The sequence below is a fragment of the Vidua macroura genome, chromosome 2 (genome assembly GCF_024509145.1).
Source record: "Vidua macroura isolate BioBank_ID:100142 chromosome 2, ASM2450914v1, whole genome shotgun sequence".
In the NCBI taxonomy this organism is placed as follows: Eukaryota; Metazoa; Chordata; class Aves; order Passeriformes; family Viduidae; genus Vidua; species Vidua macroura.
Genome location: NC_071572.1, coordinates 102,930,067 through 102,947,411, shown reverse-complemented (window position 1 = coordinate 102,947,411; position 17,345 = coordinate 102,930,067). Strand labels below are relative to the sequence as shown.

The 17,345-nt window shown below is 38.0% G+C and overlaps 1 protein-coding gene across 4 annotated transcripts in view; it reads right to left on the bottom strand.

Annotated features, from left to right (window-relative positions):
- The window catches only part of APP (amyloid beta precursor protein), a 180,225-nt gene that overhangs the window by 63,911 nt on the left and 98,969 nt on the right, over positions 1 to 17,345 (bottom strand). For 2 of the 4 annotated variants that reach the window (XM_053969332.1, XM_053969326.1), the window contains exons 7-8: positions 10,839 to 11,006; positions 5,128 to 5,261 (exon numbers count right to left, since the gene is read on the bottom strand). In XM_053969332.1, the coding sequence (XP_053825307.1) occupies positions 5,128 to 5,261; positions 10,839 to 11,006 (302 nt within the window). The remainder of the gene's footprint in view (positions 1 to 5,127; positions 5,262 to 10,838; positions 11,007 to 17,345) is intronic. The other 2 variants (XM_053969349.1, XM_053969342.1) reach the window with 1 other exon arrangement.

The following is a 17,345-nucleotide window of genomic DNA, read 5'->3' as shown; positions in this document are numbered from 1 at the left end:
CTTTGTTGAGGACATGGATAGCAGGAATGAGAGCAATCTCAGGGGACACCAAGGTCAGTGGTGTGACTGATACTTGTTGGGGACGATGGAACAGGAAAGCCTTATAAATATGATTGCCTGGCAAAAGATTTTGAGAATATGGAAACTATAAGCGAGATTTAAATGAAAGCAAGCTTTGAGATACCAAGCCTTAGTTACTGAACAACTGGAAAACAATGGTATGGCTGGCTGAAGGTAATCCCCTTTTGATTAAACAATACCCTCTGCTTGCAGACAGGTCCAAGGGTCAGAGCAGACCCTACTAGCTTGGCAGAAGGGGTCCAAAGAGTAGTTTTTAGGGTTTAAAATGTAACACAGTATGGTAATGTAGTGATTCTTATAGGCTGTATGTAAATGCTATAGGATTTGTATCTTGTACTAGATTGGTTAGTGAAAATTAGAATATTCAGCACAGAAGAAGATTTACTGTATTGCAACGGGAACTTCCCTCTCTTGCCCTCTTGTTCTTTCGGGTCTCTCTTTTGAGTTCCTCTTTCAGGCCTGTTTGGAGCTGTGGCTGGAGGCTCCAAACAGGGCCCCTGCACCCACGCCCTTTGCAATAAACCACAAGTTCCAAGACCTGGCTTCAGAGATCTCTCGTCTCCGTCCGTCCCGATGGTCCCACCCACCGTCGCTCCTACAATACTCTACAGGGCAGGGATGTCATTCAGAGGGACCTGGACAGGCTTGAGAGCCAGGCCTGAGAAAACCACAGGTTCAAGTTCAACAGGGCCATGTGTGGGCTCCTGCACTGGGGCTGGGGCAATCCCAAAATCAATATAGGCTGGGCAATGAGTGGGTGTAGAGAAGCAGTGGGAAAAGAACTTGAGTGTCCTGGTGGATTAAAAACCAAATATGAGCTAGCCATGTGTGCTCAGAGCCCAGGAAGTCCAGTGTATCCTGTATCCAAAACACCATGGACAGCAGGTTGAGGAAGGCATTCTGTCCCTCTGCTCTACTCTGGTGAGACCCCACCTGCAGTGCTGCATCCAGCTCTGGGGCCCAACACAAGATGCACATCAACCTGCCTGAGTGGGTCTAGAGGAGGACCATAAAGATGATAAAGGATTGGAGCACCTCCTCTGTGAGGCCAGGATGAGAGATTTGGGGTTGTTGAGTCTGGAGAAGAGAAGACATCAAGGAGACCTTATAGCAGCCCTCCATTGCCTAAAGGGGGCCTTCATTAAGGCAGTAGAGGGGACTTTTCAAAGCATGTAATAAGGAGGAATGGTTTTAAACTGAAAGAAAGTAGGTTTAGATTCAATATTAGAAAGAAATTCTTTACTCTGAGGGTGGTGAGGCCCTGGCACAGGTTGCCCAGAGAAGTTGTGGACGCCCCATCCCTGGAAATGTTCAATGCCAGGCTAGGTGGGATTTTAAGCAATCTGATGTATTGGAATGTGCCCCTGCCCATGGCAGGGGGATGGAACTAAATGATCTTTAAGGTCCCTCCAACTCAAACTATTCTGTGAATCTACAGTGTCACTGGGACTAAAAATCAGCTGAAGATGTATCCAGGATGTTAGAACAACGGGCACGCAATGATAAAAAAAAAAAAAAAAAAATCTTGAACGAACACCAGACCTGTTCAGGCTGGTTGAGAACTGAAGTATTTTTAGATGTTTGCTTGGGAAATAAAACTTCCAAGAAGCAAAACTATTCTAGGACACAAGGTGTCATTAAGTTCCTATCATAAGTATTCTACATGCTGCAATTCCAAAAATATCGTAGACAGCCAAAGGAAGAGCAAATTTAAGACATGAGGACATCACAAGGTGTCTTAGGAGAGAAATGTATAAATATACTGCTCCCTTGAGTAAGGTTTGGTATCTGGTTCATCAGGCTATTTAGCAGTAACTAATTAAGCAAGGGAGCTGTACAGCCATTAACAAACCGAAAAGAGAAAAAGGGGCATTGTACCAAAACAAGAAACAAGAACCATGACACCTGGCAATCAATTAACATAACCTCTCCCTGTTATCTTTTGGAGAACAGTGAACATTTAAAGGTTACACATGCATCAATGAATGGCTATCCCTGTTTGCATGAGAATGCAGTTTTCCTGCTATTGGGGCTGCATTATTAATTCTTGGGAAAAGCTTAAAATTTTGTATTAATATAATTCTCCTTATAGTACTTCCTGTAAAATAGGAAAGTTTATAAGCCTTCTTGCTTCAGGTGTGGTGCAGAAAAACTTTCATGATCTGTAGTCTAAAGAAATGGACACTGTAGAGCACAAGGGATTAAAAGAGTCTGAACCAGAGGTGCATCAGGTCATCACAGAGACAAACTTCCCTCCTAAAAGGCTTTCATGAGCTGTGAACTATGATGTGACATAACCACTGACAGAATCTTGCTCTCTGCTTGTGTGAACATCTTTATACAAGAGAGAAAGAAACACAAGTTGTCAGAATTTCATGGTAAATTACAGGAAATCTCAGAAAAAGGATATGCAGAATATTTACATTTTCCCTGATGATATGTTTTAAAATATTTCACTTCAAGTTTAGTGATAAACTTCCCTACTCCTTAGGTGATTACACTTTTCATGTCAACTAGAATGTATCTGATTTTTTTCTTAGTTAATTGACTGTTGCAAAATAAGCTGTGCAGCAAACCCAATACTATTTTAAAGCTAGACTTTTTATTAAATGAAATAAATTATCTGTGTTTTGTGAACAAACCAATCTATTTCAGATTATGACATTTATCAGGATTAAAGAATTACTTGATCATTTTTTCTCTTTTTATTAGAAGAAAAATGGGCATTTCTGCTGCTTTCTAAGCCTCCTCTTTTCAGCTTTGAAAGAACTGGACTGTGAATAAAAAACAAAATTTGGTGTGGCTGGAAGACTTGGCTAATGACTCTCATTTGTTACCTTTTATTTTCACTGAGAAAATCATTGACAGCAAAGGTGTCACAGCAAAGTTAACTTATTCAGCATTATTTTTAACATAACAAGTAAGAGTTCCACATTCATTTTCAGCTACATATATATTTTAATTTTCTATTAAGAACATATCTGATTTGAAATAAAATGTAAAAAGCCATTTTAAAATAAACTGCCAGAAGAGGAAACCAGTGGTACTGGACATAGATGTTTATGTGTGGAAACACAGAGCAGTGAACTAGCTGGCTTTTCTACTAGCATCTACTATCTTTTAAGCATTTCACAAGTTAACACGGAGAGGCTAGTTCAATACTGTACAAATCATAAAAATTACCTTTCCCTTCTAGGTCTTCCCTGAAGATCTTTCTGATCTTCAAAGCTCTGCAGGGGATCTGTGTACTTCAAAACACATGTCCTTTAAGATGTGATTTCATAAGCAGCTTAGGCAACTTAATGATTAATTTTTTTTATGTACCTATCATACTGCTTTTTACCAGGGCCAACTTAGGTTACTGAACTGGCCAGAGCTGGTTATTTGACTTGTTTTTGGAGGACTGACATTGCAGGAGGGGGGCAGCTGAATGGCCTTACCCCCTGTGTGCTCAGTGCTGACAGGAAGAATGGCTAGAAATGTGCTAATGAGGGCACCAGCTCCAGTTTCAGTCAAACCTCTGAATCACACCCTTCAGCTGACAGGGTCCTCCAGATGCTCATATTAAAACAGAAAATACACAGTTCACCCAAATACTGCCCCTAATTATGCAGCTTAACCTTTACATACCGGGATTTTGGAGAAAAACATGGAACTACAGTGAGAATCTAAAGACTGTGCCAAGGAAATCTGCACTATCCTTTGCTTTCAAGAAACCCACCTCAACAGCATTTTTTATAAAAAGGTTGTTTCAAGGGGAAGGAATGATGGGGTGGTGACTGTATTATTCACCAACCCTCTGCACGCCTAGCCAAGGCAGGGTCTCTCCTCTGCTAGGCAGTCTATGTGCCTTTTCTTATTCTCCAGATTCCCTGTCCATTAAATTGGCTCTATTTTCTCAGTTTAAAGAGGAGACAGATTGATTGTGCTTCAACACTTCCCAGGCAGATGAGGAGCACCTATCTTCCTATCTATGACATGTCATATTCTCAGTATGTGGCTTGGACCAGTTGGATGAGTGCTTCAGGTAAGATGCGCTGCCCAATTTATTAGAGAAGTGCCAGACACAGCTGCAGTACCAATAGGCATGGATGTACAATAAGAGCTTAATTTCATTTTCACTCATAACATTTTGTTTTTATTTTTGGAATAACACTTTGGCACAGAACTAAAGGCTAATAATGTATCAGTAACAGACAGACACACTGAAATCCCATCACGGGAACAAAGTTATAATGAAAAAATACAGTAAATTAGCTACACAGGTATATGAAGTGCATCTGAATTTTACCAACATTCATTTTTTGTGGTGTTTTCATTCTCAAAAAATATGCTTTCCTTTAAACCTCTTATATTTTTCTTTGTTGTTATTAAAGCAGAAGTGTGACCATTTTTATTGGCATTGCCATTATAAACCCTGTTTCTGAGAGAGTGGGTAACTCATCTCTCACTGGATTAAAACCTGGGTACAGTTTCAGGCTACACAAATCTCTTTGGTTGAAGGGAAAGAAAAGGGTTGATTCAGTTTGGATTTTTAGTTCAAAAGCACTAGTTTTTCCTCTTTTCTTTGACTTTAGATGCATATCATGTTACATTGAGGCTCAAAACCATTAAATGAACATACATGATTTTACACTACCCCCAGGGCACACACAGATGATGCTCAACACAAATCATCTTACCTCAGCTGCTCCAAGAGAAGGACAATTAATACAGAGGCCAAGTTCTTTGCTTTGAAACATGAATAATCCCACAAGACAAACATTCTCCCACAAAAATGAGAGACATTTTTTACAGGTTTTTTTTTTTTCATTTAACCCTTCTAGTAACTGTAGCGACTTATGATCGCAGTGGTGACACAATCATAAATGTGTGTCAGACAGCTGAATTCTTAGATAAGAGTCAGAAAGGCAGTAAATTATGTGTTTACAGCATTGCAAACTGGCAGGGCACCTGGATGAAGACTTGGGAAATAAGAAGATGAAGGATCATTTATTACTTGACAGACAAATTCATACACTTAGGAATACAGAAATCTCCCCTTACCTGAGACATTCTTTCACGATGCTTAGCTTCAAGCCTCTCCTTGGCCTTCTGGAAATGGGCATGTTCATTCTCATCTCCAGGTGTCTCCAAGTATTTGTCAACAGCATCAGGAGTGCTAGCAGCTGTGGTAGGGACTGACATAAAATTTGAAGGTGGAGAGAGGGAGGGGAGGGAGAAGAAAATAAAAATTTCTACTTTAGTATGTGACAAATTTAGATGAATTAATAAAGAAGCATCTGTTCTAATTTCCACTGGAATACAGCAGTCTATTTAGCCTCAGAGGAAGACACAGACATAGGGTTTAGATTAACTTGTTACACACAGCAAGTACATAAAAATATGTCAGGATTTCTTCCCTCTCCCTTACCCCATTTTATAAACCATGAGCTCTGCAGAGTGAACAAAACAATGTTCTTGAAATAGGTTAGAATGCTGCCAAAAGAAAAATTGCAAGTATGAAGAAAAGCATGGCAATGAACAAAGTCTGTTAGCCAGCAAAACGCCCTTTGCAAAGTTACATGCTTTGTACATAAGTTTAATTTTTAAAGATAAATTGTAACATATAAATGTGAATGCAAATCAATTTTAAAGCACTTATGGACCTCACAGTACCTAATGAAATACCTCAAATACTTCCCTTAGCAACAATTTGGCTTCACAGATGGTTACTTCATTCGTAATAACTTTGATTTAAAAAAACCTTCACAAAGGCTGGAAATAATCAGCGAGCTTGCACGAATAGCCAGCCTTCCTGTTGGATAACTAGGAGGTAGCTGTGACACTGGTAGTGGAAAGGTTTGCATTTAGGGTAATTCAAGCAAAGTGAGCAATAGTCCCTTCTCTATGAGCTATATCCAACCCCTACTTTGCGAAGACTGATTCTGTTTTCCATTAATATGTTAGAATTTAGGTAATTGGTATGGCATCAAACAGCAGGCATCTTGGAAATTCCTCAGAGATTCCTTGGAGGGGAAAAATTCCTCAGAAATTCCTCAGAGACTCCTTGGAGGGGAAAAAGCCCCACCCAATGAAACATATCATACTCTTATTATTCCCAATCCATTATTTTAATTAAAGGTGCTACTTGCCATCTAAACTAGGTTTAAGTTGAATTTTCTCATATAAAAAGCCACCTGAGTAAGAACTTCAACATACATTTCCTACCCCTGCACAGCTAGAACTTGGCAATTAAACCTTCCATGAATGCCTTCCTTTTCACCAACCCTGACAAATACAATTTTGCCTTGCTGATATCCATTTAAATTCACCCATTAATGGCTCAGATCATGCCTTTCCAAGTTCTTTGATGCGCTTCTTGATTGCGAGGACGTCCCCAAAGCAAAACTTCCTCAAGCATCTTTGTGATACTCTGCTGCAAGGTCATTCTCTTTCAACTTATCATAAGTTTAAATATTTATGAGAGGAAAAAAAAAACACCATTAAATTCTTCATGTGTGGTTCAAATGAGAAAAAATACAAGACAAAAGTATTTTCCTGAACATGACTTCTGCCAAGGTTGTAAACAAGAGTCATCAAGTTCCACAGAGTTAAAACAACCAAAACAAAAAATGCTGTGATTACACCCAGCAAAACAACTTACAGTAAACATTGCCCACAGCATTACCTTATATCAATTAAATTATTCATGTCTGAAATTAGTAGTACTCTAACTTTTGGATATGAAAACATTTGCATTATTTCCTTTTTGAATCCTAAACTTCACCCACTTACTTATTAAAAGGTGTAGTACAACATGTGTGGTTCAAAGGTGAAATAAAAGTGAAAATTCATATAGACTAAGAAACTGTGGAAACAGAAATCAGTCACTTGCATCCACTAAAGGTCACAGTCAAAATTAACAATTTATGGTATTAGAACTCACAGTTTTTTAATGCCTTAGACACTGGAAGTTGGCATGCAATTTAGCTGCCAAAACATTTCACTTCCTGCTAACTAGGGAGATGTCAACATCCCAAACAAATAAACAATGGATAAAGGAAATGACTGACAACAGGAGTATCATCTTGTAAGCTGCTGCTGTAAAAGGTACAGATCTTTATTTGCAATACATCTCTGAAGAAAAATTAAAGTGGACAGTATTTGCCCCTTAAAAATCACTGAGAGATTGAGCAAGTTTGGAAGTTCACAGTATTTAATCTAGAGAATAAATACTATTTTTACCAAAATTCACCCAAAAACCTGTGATACTGCTCTAAAATGATCAAAAATAAAACCACATGTGTCAACATTTAAACCTCCTACTACATTTTAGGGTTTATGCAAGGCAGGAGGGGAACTGACAACACTGAACCCTATTTGTTCCCTCTGTTGTGAGCCACAGAAATTCAGTACTGTCATAAAATAAAAAAAATATTTATAAAAGGTCATTTTAATGATACATCAAAATTTTTAAAAACTGACTATGCCACCAGAGTTCAACTCACTCCCACTTTGAAAGAGGAACAAATGAAAACACAGTGAATTCCACTGATGTCAGACTCTGACAGCTGCTGGAGCTGCTGGGAGAGCTGTCTGAGAAATTAAGTACATTTAAGAGAAAGTATTTTCCCAGCTTTTAAGTCCCCAAGTTAAGAATTAAACATTAACATAATATCGAGATAGCACTCATTTAAAAAAATATACTTCCTGTAATTTTAAGGATATTTAAAATGCAACAATTAACAGACAAGTAAAAAAATTCATACAATAGATTACTTTTTAGTGTAAGACAGAAATCTTTCCTTTGGTAACAGCAATATGTTCACTTATTCTTATCAATATATACTCATCCTAAGGCAATTCAATCCAAATTAAACACCTGACAGATTCTATGACTTCAAAGAAGCCATTATGGACAGTTACACAGTAGAAGTTTGAATCATTATATTGAACAGAAACCACAGACTGTACTGAACATTCTTATTAAGAATCAGTAGAGACTGAGCAGGTAATCTGACAGGCTGAAGGAATTGGTAACATCAGCCTCAAAGCCTTCTACTTCTAAGACAATTATGTATCAATTTCCAAGGAGCTGGATGATAAATGAAAAAAAATATTACACCAGTAGCTCCTACCCTACAGATAAATCATTTCCATCAGACCTCAGAGCACTAGTCAAATCCACTCAACATGGAGGGAGTTTAGGGCTTTGCATGACAGGACAGACCCGCCTTTCCAGATAAAAGCAAAGAGATTTAGCAAGAAGGCAGAATCCACTTTCTCTTTTTTTAAGAGAAAGTGTTCAGGATATTAGTATTGAGATTTCATGGTGTATGGATATTTGTGACAACAGAACATCCTCACATTTTGGTTCAGTCCAATTCCAATTCATTAAAAGAAAATCTGACTCACATCCCACACTTCCACCATTTGCCCACTATACAAGAGAAACCCAATGCTATTCACTATTTCATATTACTCTGTAAAATCTATCTAGTTTATCCTGAAAAGCAAACTACAGCTAGACAAAGGAATTATGTGCTTTAGCATCCATCTTTCGTCCTGCCTAAGAGAGGCTTGATTTTTCTTCTGTTTTAATAGGACACAAAGGAGCAAGAACAATCTGAACTTTGAAGAGAAAAGTAAGAATGGAGTAAATACATTAATAATAATGAAGTGGGGAGGAGAAGGCACAAAAGACTAAATTAAGGGTGATGGTGGGAGGAAAAAATGACAGGAGAGGAGTGGCCTTGAGGGAAACTATTCTCCACTATTTTTCTTTTCTTCTGTGAGATTGGGGTGAAAAATGGTGTCTGTTTTACCTCCTTCAGCAACGTTAGATTAGTACTAAACACAAGACATCATTTCAATGATGAAACTTATTATATTCAGCACTTCCAACTATTTTCACTGCAATTTCTATTCAGCAAAAACATGAAGAATAAGGAGGAACAGCATGGTGAGACTGAAACAGTACATGAAACTAAAAGAAAAAGTTACTTCAGGAACAGAAAATACAGGTGTATATATGAGAGTATAGAACACACTGACATAACATTAAAAACTAGGAATAAAAATATAACTGAAATAGCTTAGAAAGTGTATCCTCATGGACTCAACTGTTGTTTGAGAAATTACTGAAGGAAAAAAAGAAGTCAGAAAAAAACCCTATGGGAGATAAAAAATCAGTTTGAATTGTGCAGATAAAGTCAAAGAAGCTCAAGTACTCAGCCTAGCTCCATTGTCCTTACAGAGAAAATGACTTAGACCAAAAATTTGAACTTCCAGAATAAACCAAGAGAATAATGGAAATGGTAATAGTCTTGTTATTGTTATATTGAAATGAATATGAGGAAAAAAACACCCAGCAGATAACAACTTCCAGGAGACAAAGCAGAATCTCCTGAGCAGAAGAGATCATTTATCTTCCCAAAGAGAGTCTGCAATCAGAGACAAATCTGTGTTTTGCATCTCTGGAAACACCTTACCTAACACAGGAACTTCATGGTTCAAACTGTTCCTCTGTCAGTAAATACATTTAGACCTCACTCCAACCTCCTGCACAGATCTCTCCCTTCACTGCATCTTCTGTCTTGTTGCAGGAGCTGATCACAGTTCACGAAGTATCCTCCTCACTCCCATTATCTCAGATTTCTCTGCTCCCTTCCCTGAGCTTTGCCATGAACAGCTCTAGAAGACGCTAAGATAAAATGCTGCTGGAGCACCAGTTCAGCAATCCTGGCTACAGGACTGCTCTTGCTTCTGCTTCAATAAAATACAAGTCAGCTCCTCTGCTCCATGACACACATAGTACCCCTTTGCTAGGGCTCTTCATTTGTTTCTGTGCATTTTTAACCCTTCTACTTACTGAAAATGCTCCTGAAAAAAACAGGTTTGGAAAACCTTTTTCTAAAAGGAGCCCTGAGATGATGCTTGTATTCTGCTCTTCCATGTCCTGCGAGCAGACAGGGCAGTGAGACGTGTACTCACTCTTTAACGTCTCAGATGAAAATGTCAGGTGATGCTCTCCCAGGAGTACATGTTTGCAAAGCAGATTGGGAGAAGAGTGTACAAGAGGCTCTCAAAACAGAACCCATCTGATAAAACTAGCACCTAATTTATCAGCTTCAATGGTGTATGGTGGAGAAAGCCACCACTCTCAAACAGTGCAAACACCATTTTTTCAGCAAAAACAGTCATTGCAACATATAGTTGAGTTAAAGTAAGTGGGAGATGATTCACATCTTTGTGCATCACAGCCCTTAGGAAAACATAAAAAAAATCAAATACCATTTCTCCCCTTTCCATTGCAAACACACACAAAGAATTCAACCAAACTAAAACCAAACAAATCTGGAAATATGCATTTTAATACTTTTTAGCTTTGAAAAAAAAAAAAAAAAAGGTCATAAATACATGAGAATACACTGTTAAAAATACAAGCTATTTTTAAACTTACCTGACACTTCCCTAAAGTTAGTGTTTTTTCCTGCACATACATTGTAGGTGCAAACAGACACATGAAACATCAGTACACTTTGACAGAGAATAGAGAGAAGATGGGTGCATAGGCCTCACCTTAGGAGGTGATAAGCTCTCAGCCCCCAACTCAGAGCGCACCTACAGTGCCAAGAAGTCACCCACTACCATGCCGGGTTAGCAGGAGGCCAAGGAGGAGCGAGTGGTGAGCAGAGGTGTGGACAGACCGCGTCTGGGGTTAGTGTGAGCCCAGGCCCGCTCCCCGCAAGGCGGGCACCCTGGAGGGCACTTACTGATGCTGCCACAGACCGCCATGCAGTATTCCTCCGAGTCAAAGTTGTTCCGGTTCCCGCCACAGCCGCCGTAAAAGAAGGGTGCACACTTTCCTTCAGCCATGTCAAAGTACCAGCGGGAGATCATCGCGCGGCACGGCCCAGTCTCGGCTTGCTCAGAGCACACCTCTATTCACAGGAGACCCGGAGGAACCAGATTTAGCATGGAAATGGTATCGCCTTGGCTTCTTAATTAGGTGTCTCTCTGTGTCCACACACTCAAGTGGGGAAAGGACATGCACCAAGATGGTGCTTTGGAAGGAGATGCACCAAGGTGATGTTTTGAGGAATAGGAAACCCTTCCCCAGAGATAATGAAGGTGAATTTTGAACTGACACAGATTCCTGCCACAAAGTGTCCTTAGCCTACCCATATCTTATGTTTCTAGCAACTTTATCTGCACACATTAAGAGGTGCTGCCCTCAAACAAATGCAGAATTTCATCTGCTTCCAGGCCAGAGGGGTACAACCATCAAGTGACTGGGGGTTTTGTCGATAGCCCTGGGTGGATTCCTGCCCAAGCAGCTTACTTGATATCTGAAAGTAGGAGACACATTTTCTTTTGTTCTTTTCTAGCTCTACATACCCTCCCTGACCAAATTATACAAAAGAAAACAAACAAACAATTGTTAATACATTATAGTGGAAAACAAATGCACTACAGACACCTATTTAATTGTAGCCAGTGATGAAGAAACTCCCTTTTCCAAGCCACCCAGCACAGGGTTTTTAATTCACAGTTTGAGGGCTCACATATATAAAATTACTGCTGTAGCTTGAACCATCCATGGGAGGAAATCTCACCCCCAGTGAATATACCTACAGGAAAAAAAATGAAAATAATTTGTGCTTGTGTTCACTGTGAGCTGCTACAGTCTCTGCCTACATTCTGCAACACAGGGAGATCTGAGGGAAGAACCAAACCACACAAATTAAAGGAAGACAAAGCAAATTCTGCCTGCAATTTGGAGTTCAGCCAATTACACATGTAAACATAAAGCCTTTTACCAATAATGTTCCAAACAGACAAAAAACAGTTTTATCTTTCAATGTGCTGCACAAGTAATTTCAAATATACATAATATTAAACCAATAAACCCCTCATTTACTTTCATCCCACACACTACCTGGCAAACAAACTGCTACATTTAACTAGAGGCTTTTAAATTCTATGCATAAATTTGAATTTTGTGGAAATCACATTCCTATGGGTTGAAAGGTAAGAAAAAAATATCACTGCACTAGAACTGAAAATCCCCTGTATGTTCATCAGATCAAAATGCTGGCTGCAAAGAATCCTGCTTTTCAGTATCTGTCCTGATCCATCAATTCACTATCCTCAGAAGCACCACGGCTTATAAATAGGTTTTTATTGCCCAGTCGTCACTGGCAATACAACCTACGTTTCCTTAAATATACAATACAGGTACAATTTTACATGCATTTAACTTATTCACGTATTCTAACTATCAATAATGTCAAGAATCAATTTCAGAAAGCATACATTTAGTCTGAGAGAAACAGATCCAAGAGTATGCAACCATCAAGGATGTGCTAAAAATGCTGCACTTCTGTATGAAGAAATTAGGGGGAAAAGAATACTGAGTTTTTTACTTGAAGAAAAAAGAAAATAAGTATCATTAATTGCACTGCACATTAACTACAATTAATTGTATATTACCATATGATTAATTATAAATCATTTTTAGTATACAAGTAGTTCTCATGATTTATTTTAAAACCAAATCCAGCTACGCCACCCAATTATACAGTCAAATCCTGACAAAAAGCTAGCTTTGCAGTCTTGGAAAAGCTGTCACATGTAAATTAAAAATTAATAGTGACTTCTGATATAAAACAGACATGTATAATAAAAAGAATTTTTGTGGTCAGGAAATGTCATTTCTGAAAATACAAAGGTCTCAACAATTCAGCCTTTCTTATTTAATGCTGATTCTGGACTAGCCTATAGCCACACAGTGAGCCCCTTCTAGGTTTCCCTCAAAGTATTTGTTTTGCTATACAGACTGATTTATTTTGCACTGTTTTCATGTCAGAAACTGTTTACAGATTTAATCTGAAATTTCCTATAGATACCTCTCGCACAGAAATAACAACAGAGATTTTAATGTGCAAAAGCAAAGGTAATTGTCCATCAGACTGGACACTGGACTTGTCTCATCGGTGAACTAAGTCATTTATACACATGAAGATGCACTTGAACACATGTTCAGTAAACCACAGAGTAACATATTAAAAAGAGCAAGCTAGAAGCTGTGCAGCCCACTGTTGTGGCCATTGACAGGCCCCCTGCCTGACCTGTCCCCACTCCCTGACCCTCAGGGGAAGGACATCCTTCCCTCTGGGCACTGCCAGCCCTACTGCCCTTGATGAGACCTACATGGTACTTAGGTCACCACAGAGAGAAATGTTCTGTTGTCTTCTAATGTTTATGACCTAAATGGAGAATAAACAAGAGAGGGGGAAGTGCTCTGGCTTTCTGTTTCATGACTGCTCTTTTTGAGGCAAGTGTGGTGCCAGTTCAGTCTAGGAAACGTATCACTGCTGTCATTCATCCCTTTCCCAATGCCACCACGCCTGTCTGCCATTTTCTGTGGAGAGCTCAGAGTAGCATTCCTTCACCCCTGCTTTAGGGCAAAGGTACATTTTTAAATCAGCTTCTATTACTGGGCAATGGTCCCATCACTCCTGTTTGTGAGCCAGATACTCCTCCTACGCCTCTCTATATCCCCATCCATCATTGTCCTTACAAGAAAAAGCCACTGCATTTGGTTCTCAGCTGCAATACCTCAGCTGAGAAGATAGGGAAATGAAGTGCTGAGATGAGAAATTTAACAGGTTTTCTCGGGCTATTAATCCAAACACCACTTCCCCTTCCTTCTGCTGCTGCCAAGTGTAGCAATTAATGTAGACAGGGGGTGAACTATGGTATTTTAGCAGATATTAGGAGCAGGCAGGCAGCATGCACTGCTGTAGTGGGTGGGTTAAGCTAAATGATTCATCAAAAAATTAAAAGTTATCTTTGCTTCATATTTTAATTCTGTTGCTGAAAACTGAAGCAAAGATGAATTACTTTTTGCAAACGTGCAATTCAGTTTTACTTGATACCACAAATAATTTGTATGCAGTACAGCGTCAACAATGAGCTTTGCTTTGTTTAAGGAACTTACTCACTGTTCCTGTTACATACAGGCAGAGGTATTATAAAAGAAAGGCCTTATGAAATCAGGCCCTGCTCTGTTGAATTACTAGCTGGCCTGTTACTTCTTCTAAGTGCAGCTAGCTAAGTTCCCATGTGAAGAAATCTTAAGAATGAGAATCCGTTTGCATAAAACCCTACTCTTGTAGAAAAAAATAAATTTGCACCTGCCATAAACAAGAAATCAGTCCCATGAGACTCAGATAAGAAGATATGTAAACAATCCAAAATTAGGGAAATTTGATAGGCAGAATACCAGTTACTAACCAATGAATTGAGTAGCAAGAAAACTAGTAGCCAATCAGAGTAAAACATGAGGTCTGTGAAAACTGTATAAAAATGAGTTATGTGAATAAAGAATAAGCTTTTCTGCATAAAGAAACTGAGTCCCGTCTGCTTACTAATGCAACGCTTCCCCCTCCAGAGACAAACTTTTGCCTTTAGCTTCAAGAAATTGGATACAAATAAAGAGGACAAACCTTTGCAACAATCCAGGTTCATGAACAATTGTTTTTAGACACTTCAGAGTTTTCAAACCATTCTATTCCAATAGTCAAATTTGTCTCATCCTGTGTCCTAAACCACAGGTGCCAATATCTCTGCTCTCCAAAACCTTAGACATGACAAATTACTTTTGAGATAATTAGGAAAATGTAAGTCAATTTTCCCCATTCCAAACTTCTTGTACTTATTCCAGCATGTTGGGGCAAAGCCAGTTGTTTCTAACCAAGCAAGTATCACTCCCTGAAGGACAGTGCTACAGCAAAGCTTGTTATTTGCTTTTAGATTAAGTAGTTGAATACTGAAAACTAACCAGTTACATTAAACATTGGCAAAATTTTGTTATTTTTTTCTTTGAAAACCACAGACTTCAGCACCCTAGGAAATACAGTCTTTAAGTATGTGGACATTGATTTATACTGACTTTGTAGAAGGTACTTTCATAAGCACTCATTTACCAAAATGCTGTAAGTAGAGCTCATTAGAATTTATGTGCAAACATTTTAGATGTTTTTGATGATCACTTTTTACAGAGGGAAATATAAAATATGGTCCTGAATGTCCATTTAGATTTTTCATTACCATTTATTTTTACTGCTACTTGAAGAAAACCAATTTCAAATCAAAGTGAAATTATAATTTCTTTATTTCAAAATCTCAACTCCATGCTTTTTTTTTTTCCCTTATGGGACTTAAATTCTTAACAACATTTTCAATTGAGAAATTGGAAATAAAACATAAACTTCTAACAGGGAGAATAATTAAAGCTACATTTACATATTTCTTTTACTGTAAATATCAAGTTTATTCAATATTTTTTTCAGGATTTGAATTTATTTACATGATCATAAGAATTAAGCTCATTTAATACTGGCAGTCAGCCCCAAACCTTAAATCAGAAATTAAATTTGAAGAAATCTAAGAAAAAAGGGACCAACAGGAAGAGTTAGCTTACTAACTCTGACCTCTCTTGGAAGTTGGTTTCCCATGTCTAGTTTACACCTCTGAGAAACCTATTTACCTTAACGCTACAGAAGAAAGGTACCATCATGCTGACTTATAAATACTGCAAGGTCTTGATAAATATAGCCACAGTAATGGAAAATATATTGTATTGATGAGCCTTTCCATACTACCAGCCCTGCAAGTTTGAAGCTGATATAATCAAGCACACACAACTAAATCATTCTGAGGGTCTGAACGAGCCCATTAGCACTGGTGTGTGTTTGCTGGCCGTTCAAACTGTGTCACAATCACACAGGACCTGAACACCTCTTAAATGAGGACCTCAAACAGTTGCTTAAGTATATGGGATCAGATCTTTTATTTTACCATTTATATCTCGCTAAAGAACAGAGTAAGTAACCAATAAATGCAAGAGAGGCCAAGGAATAAACCTCTCAAATGTGTACCATGAGGTATATGCTCCCCTTCTTCAGGCACTAGTATATAAAACACTGCAACTGGAGTAATTTTGGCTTCCATATCTTCAGGAATTGAGCTATAGTTTGAGCATATTAATATATATGCCCCTATATTAGTCTTTATTTTTTAAACTAGCTGAGAAAAATTAGGCAAGAGTAAATGCATCGTTTTTCTTTCAGTTATACAATTTGTGTTCTAAAAAGGCACAACTGTTTTTACTCAATGAATCAATCAAAAGGGAATATTTGAAGATAATTTCACTAAAACAAAACTTCCTCATTCTGAATATATGGTTAGAAGAGGAAACCAAATTTTGAGTATTCAATGACAAGAGCTAATTTCAGAAGAGGCTTTTGGAATTAGGAGAAGACAGCTGTGAAGTTGGCACATGCTCTGGGACTAAAGTTGGTTCATAAGCTACACAATTGCTAAAATGCTTTTTTACAGAGGGAAGTTAAAAAAGCAAAATGATGACTTCTCAATGCAATAGAGCACACCTCCTCTAAAGCTGTTAAATACCCTTAAATTGTAATTTCCATCTTGTGTAATCAAGATTAAATTCTCTCTATAATGTTTATTCTTAAGCTACTGCAAGGGCATATTTAGAATATTTTAAAAAAATTAATGGCATACATGGCTAGAATATAAAGCCTTATAGTTTTGAAGCAGAACAAATATATGAAAATATATTTTTTATTTCTTGTGCACAACAGAACTATATTTGGAACTAAAGTGCCATAAAGTTACCACTGATGGCCAGAAAGAAAACAAAAAACCCAGCTTGATTTTAAATCTAGGCTAATATAGTTTCATGAATTTATGTGTTTTAGAAAAGGTAATATTTCCACATAACATCACAATTCTGCTTACATGGCATGACAGTGAGTATGAGGATTAGCCCACAAGTGCATTCCAGTCTTTTTACACAGCAAAATCTTCAGGGAAAAAAAATTGCAATTAATTACTGCTTCAACATAATAATATGACATGTAATAATAGGAAATGGATTCTCGGTAATTTTTTCTGGCAGGATATATTTCAAATGAAACTACTCTCCACCTTCCAACTTTACATAAAATAACACTATTAATGTGCTTAGTATTTCAGTACTTTTGCCCTCAACCCAAAAAGGTAGTACTATATTGCATCTCCATCAACAATCTTGCTAAGATCACCAGATTACAAAAAAGATTTCCTCCAACTGCAATGTATAATAAACTATTATATTATGGTGGAATAGCTGTGCTTTAAATTAAAATGTCTAATTAAAAGCTATAAATGCAAATCCATTAGGTTAATTTTATCAGCTCTCATTCATAAAT